The sequence below is a fragment of the Osmerus mordax genome, chromosome 9, assembly GCF_038355195.1.
Source record: "Osmerus mordax isolate fOsmMor3 chromosome 9, fOsmMor3.pri, whole genome shotgun sequence".
NCBI lineage: Eukaryota > Metazoa > Chordata > Actinopteri > Osmeriformes > Osmeridae > Osmerus > Osmerus mordax.
In genome coordinates, this window is record NC_090058.1 from 3531139 (window position 1) to 3553763 (window position 22625).

The 22625-nt window shown below is 49.7% G+C and overlaps 1 protein-coding gene across 1 annotated transcript in view; it reads left to right on the plus strand.

Annotated features, from left to right (window-relative positions):
- Window positions 1-22561, plus strand: part of fancm (FA complementation group M) — a 39347-nt gene extending 16786 nt beyond the window's left edge. Inside the window, exons 5-24 of the mRNA XM_067243253.1 lie at window positions 4570-4701; window positions 5055-5187; window positions 5352-5441; window positions 5665-5763; window positions 5979-6166; window positions 6744-6950; window positions 7411-7660; window positions 8660-8949; window positions 14217-16057; window positions 16331-17166; window positions 17366-17460; window positions 17786-17857; window positions 18425-18547; window positions 18742-18907; window positions 19048-19163; window positions 19408-20126; window positions 20308-20401; window positions 20511-20868; window positions 21373-21667; window positions 21793-22561. Coding sequence (XP_067099354.1) covers window positions 4570-4701; window positions 5055-5187; window positions 5352-5441; window positions 5665-5763; window positions 5979-6166; window positions 6744-6950; window positions 7411-7660; window positions 8660-8949; window positions 14217-16057; window positions 16331-17166; window positions 17366-17460; window positions 17786-17857; window positions 18425-18547; window positions 18742-18907; window positions 19048-19163; window positions 19408-20126; window positions 20308-20401; window positions 20511-20868; window positions 21373-21667; window positions 21793-21928 — 6240 coding nt within the window. The 3' untranslated portion in view covers window positions 21929-22561. The remainder of the gene's footprint in view (window positions 1-4569; window positions 4702-5054; window positions 5188-5351; window positions 5442-5664; window positions 5764-5978; window positions 6167-6743; window positions 6951-7410; window positions 7661-8659; window positions 8950-14216; window positions 16058-16330; window positions 17167-17365; window positions 17461-17785; window positions 17858-18424; window positions 18548-18741; window positions 18908-19047; window positions 19164-19407; window positions 20127-20307; window positions 20402-20510; window positions 20869-21372; window positions 21668-21792) is intronic.
- Window positions 22562-22625: the final 64 nt, after the last annotated feature.

The following is a 22625-nucleotide window of genomic DNA, read 5'->3' on the forward strand; positions in this document are numbered from 1 at the left end:
TGGAACACAGAGGTAGTGTCTTGATTGACTGTGAAAGGGATGATAGTGTTGTCTGATGTACTTGAGTTGTAGCACACTAATCAAGGAGAAATGATTGGAAACAACCTTCATCTGTGGCTGAGTCCATATTGATACCTTTCTCCTGTTAGCTTTGCCTTGAGTTAACGATGTCAGTGTTGAGCATCAGTTCATGGCTCACAGGTTGTGCGTCCATTGGGTGCAGAATTGTGGGTAAGCATTCTGCGTCTTCCGTTATTAATAGCTTCCCAGACAACTGTCTGTCGGATTGGTTCTCCGCGTCGCCCAAGCTCTGCCTCGTCCAATCAGATCTCTGTCTGTCTGTCCCACAGAGGGCAGTCTGTAACCCCTCCGTGGGCGTTGCTCTTGATGTGTGAAGAGAACCCTGGAGATGGAATCTGTCTCTGCCTTACTGTCTCTCTGTGTGTCTTTGTCTCTCTCTGTCTACCTCTCTCTCTCTCCGTCTCTCTGTCTACCTCTCTAAAAAATGTATATATATATTCTTTTTTTTTCTTTCTTTTTTCTAATCAATGTATTTATTCCCAGGTGTTTTGCATCTCCCCCCCCCCCCACCCCCCCCTCCGACATGCACTCTAACAATCACTGCTGATAGACGGCCAAACATTTTGTACAGCCTGATTTCTGATACCGTGGCGGCAGAAATGTAGCCATAGAGGAAACACTGCACTATATATTATCATTCCAGGTTAAGAATACTAATGGAGACTGCGTTTGAAATCGTAAATCAAACTTTTGTCAGCATTCTGAGTGCCAATTTCATTTGCATTTGTACAGGTGTATTCGTGCACGTCGGGCTGGCCCTCGCAGCGGAACGACAGTTCTGGCCGCTCTGTCCATTCGCACACCTCACAGTTGCGTATTGATCAGACAAGACAAGCTTATCAACTCGATTACTATTGATCAAAACAGAATGAGGGTTCGGCTGTAGCCTACTTGAAACATACTATTGAGAACATATTCGCTGACATGCATTGCACGCGTGATGAACACAGCTTTTTGTTCTTTCTTTTCTTCATCGCTGATTTTTTTTTTGCCTTTGGCGCTCGGGATTTGTCACTAGCGCTCGGGAAAACGGCTTTGGCGCGCGCCAACATTTTCTCGATGCAGGAAAAACCTCTACTTCTCTCTCTCTCTGTCTCTCTCTCTGTCTCTCTCTCTGTCTCTCTCTCTGTCTCTGTCTCTCTCTCTCCCCCGTCTCTTTCTTTCTCGTTCCCCGCCTTGCTCTTTTCCTCACCTCATTCTCTCTCTCCACTCTGGCTATAGGATGATTAGAAACCAATTGGTTTCCTGTAATCCCATTGGTTAATCTGACAGGTACCAGGTGTTGTGGCTTCCCTGCTGTGGGCCCTTGGGGACACCTGGCTCCTGTAGCTCTGTTGGCTCCCTCCAAGCTCTGCTGAGGACCGAGACAGTCCAGTGTTCAGCGTAACCATAACAGTGTAGGATTGTGGCAAATACAAAATATAATAGAATCGTTCACAGGCAATTCATCACTCGATTCAAGAGAAATAATGGGTAGAGGACATGAAGACTTTTTTGGGGGGTTATTTTGGTGTTGTCCTCATCTTAATCATGAAATGACATAAGGTTTACTGGTGTGTTTTGATGCGTGATGTTGATGATGCTCCACTTCTACCAACGTGCGTAGCGTTCGGTTGCTTGTTGTGCTTAAAGGCAGTGTCGGTAACTTTTGCAAGCCACTTTGGCTTGAGATCGAAAGGATTCAAACCTAAATATCCCACCCCCTCCGTTCAAAGCCACTCCCTCCATGAACGCGCTGCGTTGCCTTACTACTGGCGGAAGGTAGGTAGGTAGACAGACAAGTAGCCCGTCCAACCATTTCATTCGGTCCAAATGGCGTCCAATCATTAAGTTTGATCCGAAGTAAATGATTGGTCTTGTTTATTACAGTCCTGCTACACCCACAGATATCTGATTTATAATTTTTAACTTTTTTATAATACTTTTAGACTTTGTCTGCTATCAGGATGTGAAGTTTATTTCAGCAAATGACAAGGAGTGTATCTCAACAACATGAATAACCATAGTCTGTTCTCAGTGACTTACCACTGCAACAAAGAAAAAGATAATAAAATAAGAGCAACTCAAAAAAGATAATTAGATAAGAGAAACATTAACACGAGGCTTCTATTCTGTCTGTAGCCTTTAGCTTGTGTGTGTGGGCGCATGCGTGTGTCATCGGTGAACAAATTTGAAAGTGGACAGTCTGACTCAGCCAGATGGGTTCAGACAGTTCATGGTTTCCTTTGGAAGCCACAGCGGATTTTATCAGAGCAGGAAGATGTTCTTTCAACTACTCACTGCATCACATGGTATTGTGCATGGAAATTAGAACATTCTCGTAGGTGTAAGGCCATGCCGGTATGTTCTTTAGAGAGCCCGCCTGAAACCTTACTCTCTCGGCTGAGTGGTGCTTCCTTGAACTCTCCTTTTTGAAAAAGGGAAAATGTCAACCTGGATGAGTTCATCAGGTCGTGGTAGGAGACCATCCTGGCCTTACACAGGGTCCTTGGACAGGCTACATGCTGCTACCAGCTTGCGTGCGATTTGTCAGCACCTAAAATGGGCCTTACTGGGTGGGAGTGGTACAAGGTGGCATGGGGTTAGATCTTATTTGATTCTTTCTCTTTCATCCTTTTATGTAATGATTTGTAGGAAGGCATATTTGTGACCCACGCATAATCCATGCCCCAGGCGAAATGAGACACGTACCGCTCTCTAATGATACCTCAAAGTAGGACGTAGTCTGCTGTTTTACTGCTCTCCTCCTGTCGTGATGTGGCTTTGTTACTGATGGTAGCAGACATGTCACCTTTGGGCACTAGCTATTGTCTGTGTTCTGTTGTGGCGTGTGTGACATTTGTTTCAAATGGCAAAGAAAAAATAAGTGGTTCACCAAATTTATTGTCTCAATAAAAACAACAATCCATCATGGACCGCTGACAGACCGCAATCTGAGGAGCCGATCTTTGACATGGAGGACATTGTGTGCCGTGTGTTGGACCTGATGATATAACTTTGTTACGAGATGGACTCAGGGTCTGTTATTTCACCCTGACCCGATGGTTCTGATGGGGCACAAGGGCTAGGCTTTAGCTGAGCCAGGCCTATTACATTCAGGTTCTCTGCTTACCTGGCTCCCTAAGCCTCTATAAGATAACAGCACACTGATATTGATCGTCCTTTTTGTAGATAACAGTAATTACCTTCTTACTTTCTCTTCCACGAGCAGATGTTGCCACCTAGATTGCAACCTACTTCCACGTACAGTTAGGTCCATAAGTATTTGGACATTGACACAATTTTCATCATCTTTCTCATCATTTTGGCTCTGTATACCAAAGAGTTTTTTAAGGCAAAGAAGTGGAATGTTCTGCAATGGCCAAGTCAATCACCTGACCTAAATCCAATTGAGCATGCATTTCACTTGCTAAAGACAAAACTGAAGGGAAAATGCCCCAAGGGACGAAACCCAGCGTCTGGTGATGTCTATGGGTTCCAGACTTCAGGCTGTCATTGACTGCAAAGGATTTGCAACCAAGTATTAAAAGTGACAATTAGATTTATGATTATGTTAGTTTGTCCAATTACTTTTGGTTCCTTAAAAAGGGGGGGGGGCACATATAAAATGTGTTGTAATTCCTACACCGTTCACCTGATTTGGATGTAAATACCCTGAAATTAAAGCTGAAAGTCTGCACTTAAAGCACATCTTGATTGTTTCATTTCAAATCCATTGTGGTGGTATACAGAGCCAAAATGATGAAAATTGTGTCAATGTCCAAATACTTATGGACCTAACTGTATAAGATGAACAGTCAGACTGAATTTCAACAGAATTATCTAAACAAGCATAACATGCTTTGGTTACGTGTAAAGTTCTCGACAAACTAGGCTGCTTCGTTACGGAGAACGAGGCCACATGGGTTCAGTAGGATAGTCGTTGAGAAACATGCTTACGAAAGACCCTTTTCATCCTGTGTCAAATTTGTAAAAGCAAAATGTTTGACTGAAGAAACCAGAGAATTGTCGCTCTGGATAAGAGCGTCTGCTAAATGACTAAATGACAAAAAAATTCAGGTATTCGTTAAAATGTATTTTTTCTGGAGCAGTAGGTCTCGATCAGAACAATTGGAAGCCCAATGTTTCTTTCATTCGGCTGTACACTTACATTTCCTGCTGTGAGGAAGAATACATATAGATACATTCTGCCTGTCTGTTGTGTGAATTTTCCTTTGCTACTCCAGAAACCGCAGTAAATGGAAAAAGACAGTTGTTAGGTAATTTTGTGTGTCATTATAGTACAGTCTCCTCTTTCTCTCTCTCTCAGTTGCTCTTGCTCTCTCTCTCTCTCTCTCTCTCTCTCTCTCTCTCTCTCTCTCTCTCTCTCTCTCTCTCTCTCTCTCTCTCTCTCTCACACACACACTTTCCTCCTCTCGCTCGCTTTTTCTTTCTCTCTCATTTATGTCTGCCTCCCTCTCTTTTCCGCTGTGGTCCTGGCCTGCGAAGGTCCTGGAGAGGTTTACGTCCAGGCTGATCCAGACCAGGGTCCTGTCCTCCAGGGATCTGCGTTCCCTGACCAAGTACCAGCTCATCCTGGCCAGAGAGCAGTTCCGCAGGAACCCTCCATCCCACGTCAGGGTACGCAGTCGCCCACCACACCAGCCTGGTCGTGCTACAACACATCCCCATGCAACCACAAAACATGGCGCCACCACAGAACTGATTTCCACTGGATGACCCCCATACTAAGGGCGGAAAAAAATGTAAACATTGTCATGTTGTGACTGACGTGATAAAGTAATCTGCTTGCAAAATGAGGTAATGTCAAGCTCAGCTAAGTCAGGCTAGACCAAGCTTATAGCCTAGACCTGTCACATAATATGACATCATCGGTAAAGCTCTTTGTAGTCTACTACATCTCCGTCTGGCTAGTGAAGCTAAGCTTATCCTGGTTTCGAGCTAATCCAGCTCTGCTGTCCTGCTGGTGACAGGGGGGCCAACAGGGGGCGCTGGAGGGAGACTTTGCCCTGTGCATCAGCCTGTACCACGGCTACGAGCTGCTGATGGCCATGGGCCTGCGCTCGCTCTACGTTTACGTCCAGGGCATCATGGACGGCACAAGGGGTAGGAGACTCCCGCTACACCTACGCCGTCACCTGGATGCATGTTGTCTCCGCCTGGTAGACGCTAACGTTGGGTGCTCCTTCTGATTGTGTTCCGCTGCTGTGTTCCATCGTGTTCTGTTCTGTTCTTTTTTCCGTGTGTCTTGGTTCCGCGTGCGATGGTAGAGATGTCCCGGGCCAGGAATGAACTCCAGAGGAACCCGACCTTCGTGGACCTCTATAAGGAGATGGAGAACATGTTCCTCAAGTCTGCAGGTACCCATGTCACTCCGCACGATGCCCCTATCTTTACTGGGCTGTGTTCAAGAACGCAATGTGTTTTTTTTTGTTGCTTTTTCGAAAGCTCTGTATGTGAGAGTATTGTGTTCTCCAATGTTAATCAAAAATGTTTTCCCTATGAATATTCATGTCAGGTTAGTACCCAGAAATCTTAGTTGTTTTTGTGCATCATGCATTCTTCTCCTTCTCTGTGTCCCAGGTCCAGGGGAGCAGTTTATCTACAGCCACCCGAAGCTTCTGAAGCTGGAGGAGGTAGTTCTGCAACACTTCAAAACCTGGGCTGAAAACTCACATTCAGGTACTACGCTTCAAATAATGTGTTTACTATCACTGTGCCCAACTCGACTAAGATCCACATCTAAATGATCCAGATGCAGCATCGTAACAGGGATCACTTATGTGATGCTTACAAGGGTCAGTTATACAATGTGTTGCCTTTTTACCCACCATTGAGGCAGGAAATCGGTATTTTGAGTTGAATGAGCTGATATTATCCTCCTCTGATTGGTCCAGACCTCGGCTCTGCCAGCAGGCAGCAGGAAGTGAGCACTCGTGTGATGATCTTCTCGTCGTTCCGCGAGAGCGTGCAGGAGATTGCCGCCATGTTGAACCGACACCAGCACGTCATCAGGGTCATGACCTTCATGGGCCAGGCCTCTGCAGGGAAGGTCAAAGGGTTCACCCAGAAGGAACAGCTGGAAGTAGGAACTTCTTTCTGTCATACTCACATATGATGTATGTATTTATAACTGTATGACATCACTGTTCTACCCATGTCACTTCTATAATGTACTGCAGATAAGGCAAGATTGGTGCAAACCAAACTAGGTCCCTCCTTGCTGTGTAAAAGCTTGTATGTTAAATAATACACAAGTATTGCTGGTGTGATGTCTCGAGTACAGCTAAAAATTGCTCTGGGCCAATGAGAGCATGATGTCACTGTGTTGCCGGGTGAAAAGCTTTAACATTAGCTTCTGACTAACTCACCAGCGTTTGTTTGCCTGGGACTTTAAAGGTTACCTTGCGAACAAGGGTTTAATGGCTTATCAATGAAAGTCAAATCCCAACTTTAGATAGTTTTATTAATTGTCCAGTTCCCAGAGTTTGAGAGAGAGTTATATTATGTGTGAAGTTTCCAGTGTAAAAGAGGGTTATATTATGTGTGCAGTTCTCAGTGTTTAAGAGAGTTACATTATGTGTGCAGTTCTCAGTGTTTAAGAGAGTTATATTATGTGTGTAGTTCCCAGTGTTCAAGCTCCCCCTCTCTCCTCTGCTCAGGTGGTGCGGCGTTTCCGTGAGGGGGGCTTCAACACTCTGGTGTCCACTTGTGTAGGGGAGGAGGGGCTGGACATCGGAGAGGTCGACCTCATCATCTGCTTCGACGCTCAGAAGAGCCCGATCCGATTGGTCCAGAGAATGGGTCGCACAGGACGCAAGCGCCAGGGCAGGATCGTGGTGATCCTGTCAGAGGGCAGAGAGGAACGGGTGAGGATGGGGGAGGGAGAGAGAGGGAGAGGGTGAGGGAGTGGGTGAAGGAGGGAGGGGGTGAGGGAGGGAGGGGGAGAGGGAGGGAGGGGGTGAGAGAGGGAGGGGGTGAGGGAGGGGGTGAGGGAGTGAGGGAGGGAGTGGGTGAGGGAAGAGAAGGAAAATAATAAGAGTAGAGAAAGAAGGAATCAAGTCAAATCAAGTGTGTTAGTATAGCCCTTTTCACAAGTAATGTCACAGAGGGCTTCACATACACCCGTAGAACTGCACTTAAACCAACCTAAACCCTCAAGGAAGGGAAAAGGGGGAGGGCAAGGGGAGGAGGAGGAGGAGAGAGGCGAATGTGAGGACGATCTCTCGTAGGGGTCTTCCTCACCACACCCAACACTAAGTGACCGCTGTCAAGTTCTCACATCTCACCATCTTGTCTGTGGCATCTCTCTCTCTTTTCCTCTTCCAGACGTACAATCAGAGCCAGTCCAACAAGCGGAGTCTTCACAAGTCCATTCTGGGGAACAGGAACAGCCTCCACATGTTCACCAACAGCCCCCGCATGCTGCCCCCGGGAGTCCAGCCCACCCTGCACAAGATGCACATCAGCTGCGGACAGTTTGACCACGGGGAGGCCGGCCGGAAGTCATCCCGCAGACGCCGGTCTCACGAAGAGGGACAAGATTCCCTCGTCCATCCTCACAACCTAGGTAGGAGATGTCATCCATCCTCACAACCTAGGTAGGAGATATCATCCATCCTCACAACTTAGGTAGGAGATGTCATCCATCCTCACAACCTAGGTAGGAGATGTCATCCATCCTCACAACCTAGGTAGGAGATGTCATCCATCCTCACAACCTAGGTAGGAGATGTCATCCGTCCTCACAACTTAGGTAGGAGATGTCATCCATCCTCACAACTTAGGTAGGAGATGTCATCCATCCTCACAACCTAGGTAGGAGATGTCATCCATCCTCACAACTTAGGTAGGAGATGTCATCCATCCTCACAACCTAGGTAGGAGATGTCATCCATCCTCACAACCTAGGTAGGAGATGTCATCCATCCTCACAACTTAGGTAGGAGATGTCATCCAACCTCACAACTTAGGTAGGAGATGTCATCCAACCTCACAACTTAGGTAGGAGATATCATCCATCCTCACAACTTAGGTAGGAGATGTCATCCATCCTCACAACCTAGGTAGGAGATATCATCCATCCTCACAACCTAGGTAGGAGATGTCATCCGTCCTCACAACCTAGGTAGGAGATGTCATCCGTCCTCACAACCTATGTAGGAGATGTCGTCCATCCTCACAACTTAGGTAGGAGATGTCATCCATCCTCACAACTTAGGTAGGAGATGTCATCCATCCTCACAACCTAGGTAGGAGTGGTCATCCATCCTCACAACCTATGTAGGAGTGGTCATCCATCCTCACAACCTAGGTAGACGTCATCCATCCTCACAACCTAGGTAGGAGATGTCATTCATCCTCACAACCTAGGTAGGAGATGTCGTCCATCCTCACAACCTAGGTAGGAGATGTCATCCATTCACACAACCTAGGTAGGAGACATTGTCCACCTAACCTGACTTGCCAGATGGTTTGTTACACCTATCCATCTGGGAAGTTGCCCTTGGAAACTGTTTGAACCCTCACCAAAACCTTTACAGTCTGGTGTGTATGTGTGTTACAGTGACCTACCCAGCGACTGGAAAGAAAGATGGCTACCTCACCACGTCTGAGTACTCCCTATGGGCGTCGACCATGAAGCTGGATGAGAATGAGGCCCCGCCCACACTCAGGCCATCTCACTTCCTGTCCCTACCCGGGGACACGCCCCCTCCAGTGGCTCCAGGGGCCAGGATCCTGTCACTGTGGGAGTGGAGGCACTGGCAGAACCGCCCCCTCCCCACCCACACAGTGGAGCACTCAGCCCGCTGCCTCCACTTCACCAGCATCATGGAGCTGACAGACAGCCTGCGACAGGACGACGAGGTGAGGGGTCAGGCTGGGGTCAGGCTGGGGTCAGGGGTCAGACAGGGCTCGACCAAGTCTGTTTATGCTGTTTGTTGTAGTAGCGTAATTCTTTGTCCATAGTGAGTTCATTATTCTTTGTTTTATATACTTAAAGTACTATTCTTTACCACTATATTATAGTGCTGTCGTGTACGGATGAATTACACGTCATTATTAACAACGTGTACAGTAGCTGTAAATTAATCTGTCCGTTTGAAAGGATTTTAACTTGTTGTCAAGTGACTTTTACACTCACAACTTTCGTCATATCTCCGGCTGCTTCAGGGGCCTTCCTGAACCTGTCCTGGTTACAGGAACACAGTCGGTCAGGTGTGGAAGTCACAGGCTAACCTGTCCTGGTTACAGGAACACAGTCGGTCAGGTGTGTAAGTCACAGGCTAACCTGTCCTGGTTACAGGAACACAGTCTGTAAGGTGTGGAAGTCACAGGCTAACCTGTCCTGGTTACAGGAACACAGTCGGTCAGGTGTGGAAGTCACAGGCTAACCGGTCCTGGTTACAGGAACACAGTCGGTCAGGTGTGGAAGTCACAGGCTAACCTGTCCTGGTTACAGGAACACAGTCTGTAAGGTGTGGAAGTACAAGGATACAGAAACACACACCCTACTACAGAGAGCTGGAGAGGAATCAATCACACTGCACGTAGGGAAAGTGGAATTTAGTTATGTGCTGTTATTGACCACTGGTCCAGATCAGAGATTTAATTAATGTGCTTTGTGTGTTGTGATAGTATCCGTAGTAATAATCCAATTATACATGTTGTGACAGATCAAGTAATTACTCCACCATCTTCCAGCAGCTCATGGAGACAGCAGCCCAGAATAGCAACGTGTGCTGAGGCAGCCAAATCCATCAGCTGATTAGCATTTTAACACAACCCTCTCTCTAACCGAGACACTGCTCGAGTGCTTTTGGTGTTTCAGAATGATAATGTGAGGCAGATGAAAGGTGGTGTTTCAGAATGATAAAGTGAGGTAGATGAAAGGTGGTGTTTCAGAATGATAAAGTGAGGTAGATGGAAGGTGTTGTTTCAGCATGATAATGGGAGGTAGATGAAAGGTGGTGTTTCAGCATGATAATGGGAGGTAGATGGAAGGTGGTGTTTCAGAATGATAATGTGAGGTAGATGGAAGGTGGTGTTTCAGAATGATAATGGGAGGTAGATGGAAGGTGGTGTTTCAGAATGATAATGGGAGGTAGATGGAAGGTGGTGTTTCAGAATGATAATGGGAGGTAGATGGAAGGTGGTGTTTCAGAATGATAATGGGAGGTAGATGGAAGGTGGTGTTTCAGCATGATAATGGGAGGTAGATGGAAGGTGGTGTTGCACCATCAAGACTTTGGTGTTGTTGTTGTTGACAACGGTGGCTGTAACCCTCCAGGGATATATTATACTGTGCTGTCCAGCAACATTCACCAGATGTGTGTATGTCCATGACAGGATCCAACTGTGAAAACAGAATTAAGGTTGTATGTTTGTGTGTGTGTGTGTGTGTGTCAAGCTGGGAAAACAAACCATTTATCCAGTGGTCCATTGTGTGGGATACAGGTCACTGTGATCTAATTTGAGACAGGCTACTGAATTGAATCTAATTAGAGAGAAAGGCATTTTAGTGACTACAGTCTGATTACAGAGAGAGAGAGACAGGTTATTGCTGTCTAATTAGAGACAAGTTGCTGACTACAGTCTTACTAGAGAGAGAGACAGGTTACTGTTGTCTAATGAGACAGAGAGAGCCACACAGGTTACTGTCGTCTAATGAGACAGAGAGAGAGTGAGGTTACTGTCGTCCAACGAGGAGACAGTCTGGAGCGGTCTGGATCTGATCATCTCCTCTGGTTCAAACACATGCTGATTTAAGGACATGGCGTCTGCTGCCGTATCTATTCCTAACTGTTCTCTGCTCCGTGCAGCAGCTCTTCACATGGTTTCCCTCCTCCACAGGTGGGCTGCAGCATCCAGGGTGTCGGCCCCCGCTGCTCCGAGCAGCCTGGCTGACAGCTGGCTATCTGCTCTCATCATCCTCTCAGACACATATCCATTTGCAAGCGTTTCTGTGTGTGCTCGTTCATGTGTGCGTCTGTGTTATAGGCTGTGTACCTTGTTTCCAAGTGAAACGTGTTCTGAAAGGGCCCTGCCATGAATGCACAATTGACGGACTGCTTTTCTGTAAAAAAATTGAAAAGTTAGCAGCATTTAGAACTCTGTTTTAGACTTTGATCCAGCGTCGCACAAATTACATTTTCTTTACAGCGGTGTTAATTATTTTTTTCCAAAAGGAACTTACCCTATTTATCTGTGTTTAACACAAACACACACACACATTGGCACCCTCACTCTCTGCGTGGATAACGTTAGCCAGCCATTGTTTATGGACTGACCTCAATACTGGAGGCCTCACTTCTTGCCATTGTCACCTTTAACAAAGTATAGGAGAGGGGTAGTGGGAGGGAGAGAGGGAGGAGGGAGAGAGGGAGGAGGGAGAGAGGGAGGAGGCAGAGAGGGAGAGAGGGAGGAGGTAGAGAGGGAGGGAGGAGAGAGGGAGAGAGGGAGGAGGGAGAGAGGGAGAGAGGGAGGAGGTAGAGAGGGAGGAGGTAGAGAGGGAGGAGGTAGAGAGGGAGGGAGGAGAGAGGGAGGAGGTAGAGAGGGAGGAGGTAGAGAGGGAGGGAGGAGAGAGGGAGGAGGTAGAGAGGGAGAGAGGGAGAGAGGGAGGAGGTAGAGAGGGAGGGAGGAGAGAGGGAGAGAGGGAGAGAGAGCAGACCCTCGACAGTGTGACGGCAAAAAGGTTTTTCATTAGGCACTAACTGTTTTCATCTGAAACGAATCCTCTTCCCTGTTACCCCTAATTTAGCACAGAGAGGCAAAGTCAGGGAGGCAGAGGTTAGACAGAGAGAAGCAGTTATAGAGGCAGGCTGGAAGAGGCAGTCAGGAGGCAGAAGAATAGAGGGTTGCAGAGAGAAGGAGGCAGGCAGAGAGAGGCAGGCTGAGAAGCAGATAGAGGCAGGCAGGGAGAGAAGCAACCAGACATGATATTCCCTTGTTATGTAACATTTCTGAGAAGCGTTATATAAGCCCAGAAGCTGCATGTAGGCCATGACCTAGTTAAACATGGAGAGGAGGGGAGAGGAGAGGAGAGGGAGAGGGAGAGGGAGAGGAGAGGGAGAGGAGAGGGAACTGGGGAGGGGAGGAGAGGAGGAGAGGAGAGGAGAGGAAAGGGAGGAGGTAGAAGAGAGAAGAGGAAAGGGAGGAGGTAGAGGGGAGGAGAGGGGGAGGTAGAGGAGAGGAGAGAAGAGGAAAGGGAGGAGGTAGAGGGGAGGAGAGGAGAGGAAGGGAGAGGGAAAGGGGAGCGGAGAACAGAAGAGAGGGGAGTGGCTAGGGAAGAGAGAACAAGGAAGGAGAGGAGAGGAGATGACAGGGTAGAGAGGAGATGACAGAATACTGATGTGGACACTGTTGTGTTTACGTTAGGCTGTTTGTATTTTCCTGTCTGATGGATAACAGCTTGTCCACACAAAACAAACTGCGTTTGCTTGCTTTACATATTTCATATTCAGTTCAGCAGGCTGGAGTGAGGGATTAGTTTATACTTCCCTAGATTCTCCTCTCTCCTCCTCTCCCCTTCTGTCATCCAGCCTACATCACTGCCTGCTATCATGCCCTAGTTTATTTTAGTCTACGTGACCAATCTAATGATTAAATGCAGCTGATCTGGTGATTAATTGTTTGTCCTGCAGAGATCAGAGATACATTTTACTGAGAAAATACTCCCCTCTGCCTCTGCCTCCTCCTCTTCTCTGCCCATAACATCTCAGACATGTTTAGAAACATATGCTCCTCAGCATGTGCGGGTAGAACATTTACATTTCACACATTTGGGTTTCACACCTCGCAATTGCCACGTACTCCAGTCAGCTGTTTGTTTTTCCATCGAGCCCCGCGGAGTGGAAACAACGGAGATAAGGAAAGGTGATTTGCCTTTTCGTTGAGCTTGTGTTTGTGTTTCTAAATAAGTCTCGTCGTAAACAACCAGATACATATTCAATCGAAGTCAAGGGGCATGGCTTCCAGAACAATGCTCTGTTTGTGAGGCTTGTCTAATTCTCTCCACACACACTAATTGTATTAAGATTTATTTTGCACAACAATTTCAGACTTAACCGTGACCTTCAAACCTAGTTTGAAGTCCGGATTGGAGACGATTCAAAACTCAGATTGTGCTCTTTCGGAACCATGCATGAGTACAAAACAGTGCTCAGTTGATTTTGGTGTGTGTTTACAACATCTCATGTTCCCTTCCTGTACCCATGGCAGACTCCCTGTTGAGAACAACCTCAATGGAGGTGAGATGCACAGGATGTCCACATAACCAGCCCACCACATCTGGACTGTAATCCGGTGTGCTGTTCAGTGGAGCAGACCGGCAGGCTAGCAGCTCTGCCAAGCCGGGCCCAGCTATCACCTCGGTCAACCTCACTGACCCGGTAGTGACAGCCCACAGTGGGCTCAGTGCTGTGCTCATCTCTCTGCTCCGTCCCTCCGTCCCACCCTCCAGCCCGTCACCTGTCTCTCACCTGCCTCAAACGGATGCCTCCTAAAACAAGAGCTGTACAGCAGAACAATACCTGTTACACGTGATGAATTTCAACCAAATTACCCCCCTCCCTTCCCCATCTTGTCATAAGACCATTAGTCCAACATCATGGTCCCTACCCCCTCAGGCCAAACCCTCACAAACAGACCCCGTAACACATTCACGCTCGGTCTAATTCTCTCGCACCCCTCCTTTCATCTCTGGTCGCCCACCAGTCACGCTGCTCCACTGCAAGCAAGTCAGGGGTTGTGTTAGCAGGGTAGAGCAGGGGGGGGGGGAGAGGACGAGAATGGAGTCTGTGTTGAGACTGCCTCTCCTCTCCCCTCCTCTCAAGCAAAACAAAACTCATACTATCCCCACTGATTGGGGGTCAGGTGGCTGAGCGGTTAGGGAGTCGGGCTATTAATCAGAAGGTTGTTGGTTCGATTCCCGGCCGTGCAAAATTACGTTGTGTCCTTGGGCAAGGCACTTCACCCTACTTGCCTCAGGGAGAATGTCCCTGTACTTACTGTAAGTCACTCTGGATAAGAGCATCTGCTAAATGACTAAATGTAAATGATTGACAGTTAAGAGTGTTTCGATCTACTCCAGCCTGTTGACTGGCTGGTTGACCTGTCCATCTTGTCTGCTGCAGGGCGAGTGCAGGTATGAACAGCAGCTGCTGACCCACCTGGTCCAGGCTGATGTGGCGGGCCTGAGTGAAGACACCAACAGGACCACGAAAGACAGAAGACAGAGGAACACCATGACCTTCTCCAAGACTTCCACCATGACCTCCTCCAAGACCTCTTCCAAGACCTCCTCCAAGCCCTCCTCCAAGCCCTCCTCCAAGACCTCCTCCAAGACCTCCTCCAAGACCTCCGCCTTCACCTCGAGCCAGCGACAGGGTTCCTCCTCCACAAATTTGGACGGCCTCGAGGGAGAGCAGGAGAGGGCTTCCAGAGGAAGGGCGTCTGTTGTCTCACCATGGACCGTCATATCCCACAGAGACCAAGATGAACCGGACCCAGACGCCACAGATCACCCGGGCACAGGGGGCCACTGGCCAATCACAAATAGAGAAGATGACTTTGTCATGGTTACGGAAAAGACTGGCAGCTCAGAGGGCCAATCCCCAGCTCTGGGGAAAGTGGAGGGTTTATCCCACCTGAACACCGATACTGAGAGGGAAGAACGTGACACAGAAGAGGACTCTGAATTAGAGGGCTTGTTTTATGTTCCTACGAGGAGTTCTGCTGCCTCATCCAAACCCCTACACATCAGACACAAAACCGAGAGTCTGAGGGCCATTCTCTCCAACGTAGCTGAACTTCTGTCCAGGTCACCGCCTCCTTTGAACTTTGCCCTCGACAGTTCATTCTTCGCCCAAGCTCACACCTCTCTCGACACCACCTCTAGCCCCACCAGCATCACAGGGACAACTTCCCCTCTGACATCTGACCTTAAGAGTCCTGTACATGAGCCAGTTCCCACCTCCACCACCACAAGCTCCCGGTCCCAACCCCAACCACCTTCACCATCCGGAGCAGGGATTGAGGATCACCAAGGGTTTCAGGTCAACTTCTGCCTGGAGGTGGAGGAGGACTGGCTGGAGTCTGACTCTCCTGCCTCCACCCATCCCTCTCCTCCATATCCTGCCTCTACTGGTGTGATGACTGAGGCTCATCCCTTTGAGAACCAGCATGAAGAACCTCTACCAAATGCCTCCACCCACAGACGGAGCAAGCCCAGTCCTCCGCAGAGACCTCATCCACCCTCCCCACCTCCAGCTAGTCATGTAGAGGGGGAGGACATAGCTTCATTCAGCCCCAGCTGGGACGAGGTCTTTGGGGACGAGGGAGATGACGACCTCAGGGACGATGGAGGGATTGCCGACGTGGAGGATGTGGAGGTTAAGAACGACACTACGAAAGAGGACATGGACCTGATGGATGATGTTATGGATGAGTTTGTGGACTTCAAGGAGCCTTGCCTGCCCTCTACCCCCACAGCCCTCCCTCCCAGTCCCCCTGGCCCACACCAGGGTGCGGCCAGGCTGGATGAGACCCTCCCTCCCGGTCCCCCTGGCCCACACCAGGGTGCAGCCAGGCTGGATGAGACCCTCCCTCCCGGTCCCCCTGGCCCACACCAGGGTGCAGCCAGGCTGGATGAGAGCATGGACCTGTTTGGGGATGACGAGGTCTTCCTTGAGATGAGCCTTCCTGATATCCCTACACCTGCTAGAACCGCCCCACACACACCTGCTACAAACACACCTGCTACACACACACCTGCTATACACAGACCTAGAACTGCCCCACACACACCTGCTACACACACACCTGCTACACACACACCTGCTACACACACACCTAGAACTGCCCCACACACACCTGCTACAAACACACCTGCTACACACACACCTGCTATACACAGACCTAGAACTGCCCCACACACACCTGCTACACACACACCTGCTACACACACACCTGCTACACACATACCTAGAACCTCCCCACACACACCTGCTACAAACACACCTGCTACACACACACCTGCTATACACAGACCTAGAACTGCCCCACACACACCTGCTACACACACACCTGCTACACACACACCTAGAACCTCCCCACACACACCTGCTACACACACACCTAGAACTGCCCCACACACACTTGCTACTCATACACCTAGAACTGCCACACCTGCTACACACACACCTAAAACTGCCCCACACACACCTAAAACTGCCCCACACACACCTAGAACTGCCCCACACACACCTGCTTCACACACACCTAGAACACTCCTTCACACCATGAGTAACACCACACACACACACGGGACCACAGGATCACACACAGGGAAACCCACACACGCACTCAACGCATCACATAGTATCACACGCACACCAGATACCAAGACCATTCCAAGCCCCACACACGAACCAAACTTTACAAATATATCCCCCACATCCATGGCTCAGGAAAGGAAGGGAGAGACAGATGGAATGGAGGGATGGCACAGAGGAGAGACCGAAAGAGACCTGGCCGTGCTGGACCACAGCTCTCCCCCAGCCCAGCACTCTGAAGGCTTCAACCTCTCTCAGGACTTTTTCTCCGTGAACTTTGACCTGGGGTATTCTCTGGAGGACTCTGAAGAGGAGGGGGAGGAGGAAGCAGCTGCTTCCACACATAGTGCCTCCCTGCTGGGGCAGGAAGTCCAGGAGGACCCCCTCTCCCAGGCGCTGGACCAGAAGATCCCCGGCTCCTCCACTCCTTCTGGTGGCTTTCCCAGATCGGGCGTGTTCAGGCTGTCCACTCCGCTGGCGGGCCCTGGAGGAAACAGGAAGTCGACGACATCGCCTCTGACCTCCAAGCCGGGTGGTCTCCCTTCTCCAATCACGTCACTGGGAGTGAGACGAGCTCTCGTGCCCCTCCCCCACAGCCCCTCTGGCCACGCCCCCTCATCATCTGTCCTGATGCGGAAGCATCAGGAGGGCGGGGAAAGGGCGGAGTCTGTGGAGAGGGCGGAGTCTGGGAAGAGGGAGGAGTCTGACAGTATGGAGGACAGCGTGTGTCAGGGACTTCTCCAACACACAGGTCAGTCAGTCTCTACTAGTGGGAGAGAGCATGTACTTGTTGGCACAGGTACTTGATCCTAGAGTTTAAATCTGTTAGGTATTTGTTAAATATATTACTGGCAAATATATTTCTTTGTATAAATCTGTTAGTACTGGTTAGTACAGGTACTAATGCAGTTCAGGTGTGTGATTGTGTTCCTGTGTCCACCTGTCTCCAGTCCTGAGCAGCAGTGACAGTGACGAGGAGGTGATTGGTCGTAAACGGGGTCGCCAGATCAAGCCGGCCAACCCGCTGTCGTCTCCTGAGGATGTGGTGAGTGTCTGTTAAACCTTGAGCTGTACGTGGTTGGCATGGTAACAGGCAGCTTGCCGTGTCCCTGATAGTTTGTTCTGTTCCCTTGTTCGCCCTTCATTCCTTTTGTATTCCTTTTTTATTAGTATATTTCTGTTCTGTATATTTTTCCTGTTCTTGCCTCCTGCAGAGCCACAAGTAGTACCTACTAGTATTTGCGTTTTATTTTTTTTACTTTTCATTGTCTTCTTGTTTGCATTTAGTCCTTGATTCCCAGCATTATTAGTCCCAGATGGGCTGCTGTAGCCCTCTGTGTTGTTAACGCTCTGCTGTGCCTCTCCTCCAGTCAAAGTCTCACCTTCAGGAGATGGACTCTCCCTTCCTGGTCACCAGGAAAAGAGCTGCCGCTATCAACATCGTAAGACTGACCGCTCCAAGCTGCTTTCACACAAACATATCAAAGTGTTCATTCAACACCAGGAGTGTTCATTGTACTCGTCGACTGTTTATTTGTGTCAACTCTCATGATGTGGACTGGTTTTGAATGAACAATTGTGTAGATGTAGTTCTTTTTGATCACACCATGTTAAGGTGCCCAGGTACTCTCGTACAGACCGTGGTTGGCTAGGCTTTGCTCCATGAGTCCTACCTGTGTGTAACAGCATTGTGTGTGTAACAGTGTTGTGTGTGTAACAGTGTTGTGTGTGTAACAGTGTTGTGTGTGTAACAGCGTTGTGTGTGTAACAGTGTTGTGTGTGTAACAGTGTTGTGTGTGTAACAGCGTTGTGTGTGTAACAGCGTTGTGTGTGTAACAGTGTTGTGTGTGTAACAGCGTTGTGTGTGTAACAGCATTGTGTGTGTAACAGCGTTGTGTGTGTAACAGTGTTGTGTGTGTAACAGCGTTGTGTGTGTAACAGTGTTGTGTGTGTAACAGCGTTGTGTGTGTAACAGCGTTGTGTGTGTAACAGTGTTGTGTGTGCTCCAGTCAGGTGAGACCCAGCTGGAAGTTCTGTCAGACGATGACTTCCAGACCAATATGTCGGTCCTCCGCCCCCCCAACAGACCCCCCCGCCCCCCACATCTCCACGGGAACAAGCCGTCCGCCAAGGTCAGACCAGGCTCCTTATCGCTTCATGTGGATTCCTACCTGTGTAGAATGTTCCGTACCTGTGTAGAATGTTCCGTACCTGTGTAGAATGTTCCGTACCTGTGTAGAATGTTCCGTACCTGTGTAGAATGTTCCGTACCTGTCAAGTGTTGCTGAGGGGTCCTGCTCTGTTGACTCCTCCTCCACACTCCCAGAATGCCGTGCGACGAGGGGGCCGTCAGTTCCTGGACGAGGAGGCGGAGCTATCTGAGGAGGAGGAGGGTGGGGCTGTGTCCTCGGATGAAGACGATGATGATGATCAGAACCACTCCCTGGAGGGCTTTGTTGTGGACAACACACACCTCTCACAGGGACTCAATGGTACAATGGCTCATACACACACATGCTAATTCAGACAAACACTCACACATCCACCCACACACACACAGTAAAACATACATACATCCTCATACACTCTCGCTCTCACACACACTGACATGGCTGTCCCCTGCCTGTGCCAGACTCGGAGATGCAGGGGGTGTATCTGAAGTCCGTGAGGAGTCCTGGTCTGGCTGGGAGGTGGAAGATGCTCTCCAGACAGCAGCAGCAGCAGCAGCGCATGGACATCTTCTCCCAGGTACTGGGACTCCCACTGTCCTGATCCAGGGCCCATTATACATCATACCTACTAATACAAACTGCACAGGAGTAGAACTCAGCTGACAACAGCCCTGAAATTGCATTTCATTTTTGGGAGAAATGTCTAGTCCTTCCGATTGCTTCCTCAGAGCTTTCATCTGTTCTATTCGTCTGGCTGTCCTCCCCCACGCACCTCACATGAGACCCCCTCTTCTCCTCCCACCTTCTCTCCCTCGCCACAGGTGCCACAGCTGGATGAGTCATACGAGGAGGACAGCTTTGTGGTTCACGGAAGCGATGATGAAGACCAGGAGGAGGTGGAGGAGGAGGAGGAGAGGGGTGCAGGGTTGGGGCGGGTGGAGCTGATCCCTGAGGACTCGTACGTTGAGGGGAGGAGACAGTACCCGACCAGACGCAGGGCCTTCATCAGACAGGCCCGGGCAGGGGCGGGGGCCGGAGCGCTGGCGGGCGATCCCCGAGTCCAAACCAAGCGCTCCCGCATCGTTCGCACGGAGGACTCCAGTGAGGAGGAGATGGAGGAGGAGAGGCGCAGGAGCAGGAAGGAGAGGAGAGGGGTGGACGAGGAGGAGGACAGGAGCGTGGAACATCTCCGATCTGAGAGGGACTCTACTGCCCTCTGCAGGACGGTGGAGGTGCATCAGGGCCAGGCGTGGATGGTGAAGAAGCCCTCCCAGCCCCGGGCCTCCTCCTCCTCCTCCTCTTCATCCTGCACAGCAGCACAGTCGTCCTCCTGTCACCCTGCTGCTCCCAGAGCACTGTCTCTCAGTGCAAGACTGGCTGCTTCAAAGGCCTCTTCTCTGCCCTCCTCCACAGCCAAACCTCCTCCTCCTCTCCCCTCCTCCACAGCAGCTCCCCCCCCTCCTCTCCTCTCCCCCTCCAGCAGGGTCCACTCTGGGAGTGTGCTGAGGCCTGACCCGACCAAGGACCAGCAGGAGGAGAGGTATCAGGACCACACTCATATCAGATAACTCGTCGAATCATAGTCTAATCATCGTCTAATTGGCGTCTAATCATCTAACGTCATTTTGTTTTGAATGGGTTGTTCCGGAAGTCGTGGTTGTGGTTGTGACAGGGTGCTGTTCTGGCGTGTTCTTTAGCGGAGCCTCTCTCCTGTCCACCAGGTGTCGTCTAAGGTTCCAGAACCAGGCTCTTCTCTCCGAACAGCTGGACTTTGAGGAGTCCGAGTCTCTGCTGAAATCTTGGAAACCTCCTCAGGTAAATATAAGTAGTTATTCAGCCGTAAACCCACAGATACCTGGTGGCATCACATCACAAAAATAAGATAAAGTTATCTATAAAATTATATATTGTTTTCGCCCTCCAGGCCACCAGCCTCTCGTCCCCCTCGGTCAGCCTGGCTCAGGCTTCTGTCAGACAGGCAGCAGCCCCAGGCGAGCCCCAGGCTGCGTGCGGCCCTGTCTCTATCCTGGTGGACGGTCGCTCCATCAGTAGTGGTGTGGATGTGGTCACCTGCCTGCGTCAGAGGCATGGCGCCTGCGTGCAGGTGGCCTCTCTGGGCGGCTGCGACTTCATCCTCAGCAACCGCATGGCCGTGCAGAGGCTCAGCCAATCGGATCTGGCCTCCATGCCGAATCGCAAACGGCTGGTGGAGAAGATGGCCGTCCTCCAGGGTCTCTTCGACCGCATCTGTGTTGTTGTGGAGAGGGAGCGCACCAAACCTGGTCAGTCCTGCCTTTGACTCTTCCTCTCCTCTCTCTACTCACACAACACACTATCCCTCTACCTCTCTCTCTCTCCCCTCTCTACTCACACAACACACTATCCCTCTACCTCTCCCTCTCTCTCTCTCCCCTCTCTACTCACACAACACACTATCCCTCTACCTCTCTCTCTCTCTCTCCCCTCTCTACTCACACAACACACTATCCCTCTACCTCTCTCTCTCTCCCCTCTCTACTCACACAACACACTATCCCTCTACCTCTCTCTCTCTCTCTCCCCTCTCTACTCACACAACACACTATCCCTCTACCTCTCTCTCTCTCTCTCCCCTCTCTACTCACACAACACACTATCCCTCTACCTCTCTCTCCCCTCTTTACTCACACAACACACTATCCCTCTACCTCTCTCTCCCCTCTCTACTCACACAACACACTATCCCTCTACCTCTCTCTCCCCTCTCTACTCACACAACACACTATCCCTCTACCTCTCGTCTCCAGGTGAAACAGTGAGGCCGTTCCAAAGAACCCGTTACTATGACAACACCCTGGCGGCGCTGGTCCATAGCGGGGTGAGGTTGCTTTGGAGCGACGGCCCGGAAGGGACGGCAGGCCTGCTGATAGAGATGAGCCAGCTGGAGCGTAGAAAGGGTCAGGCCATATCCGTGCCCCTAGAGGTCAAAGGTCAACACAGACAGCAGGCACTCCAGTTCTACTTGACCCTGCCCTGCGTCAGCTACGTCACTGCCCTCAACATGACTCTCAGCTTCCGATCTGTGGCCCAGCTGGTCAACAGGTAGGAGAGTTGGTGTGTTGTGGGTGTAACATTTGACTGTGTTTGACATTGCATTATGGAAACCAGGGCTTGGCTATTATGGCTACCATATCACATCAGATCACCTCTTTGCTCCTCTCCTCCAGCTCCCTGGCTGTTCTCCAGAAGGGAGCATGTGTGAGCTGTTCCAGGGCCGAAGAGATTTTCCGCTGTCTGCGCTACTCCTGCGACCCCGCCCTCATGACCTCCACCACCTCCACCACCACCAGGAACCTCCTGTAGTCTGTCAGAGCACCACCACCTCCAGGAACCTCCTGTAGTCTGTCAGAGCACCACCACCTCCAGGAACCTCCTGTAGTCTGTCAGAGCACCACCACATCCAGGAACCTCCTGTAGTCTGTCAGAGCACCACCACATCCAGGAACCTCCTGTAGTCTGTCAGAGCATCACCACTTCCAGGAACCTCCTGTAGTCTGTCAGAGCACCACCACATCCAGGAACCTCCTGTAGTCTGTCAGAGCACCACCACATCCAGGAACCTCCTGTAGTCTGTCAGAGCACCACCACATCCAGGAACCTCCTGTATGTCAGAGCGCAGCTTCTGTAGGCCGTCTGTGTCTCTGTGGACCTGAGGAGACAAGGAACAGTGGTCTCCTGGGAAACCATCTCCCCCACTTACCTCTTCCTCTCTTGCTGTTTTTGCACACAGGAATTAAGATTTGATCAAAGTTTATACTTGAGAAAACTTGAATATGTTTACTGTACATTATTTTTTTCATAAAAAAAATATATTTGTGAAAATACTACACGTTTCCTTTTTCTTCTTTTTTTTCTCAAATAATGGTGTAATCACTTAGTAAAATAAATTAAAAAGATAAATCAAATATGCCATTCACATTTCTGTAATAAAACAAAAATCCCTGTTTTTCTATTAGTCTGTTCGTCTTGTTTTATATAAACATCAATATTGTTGTATCGA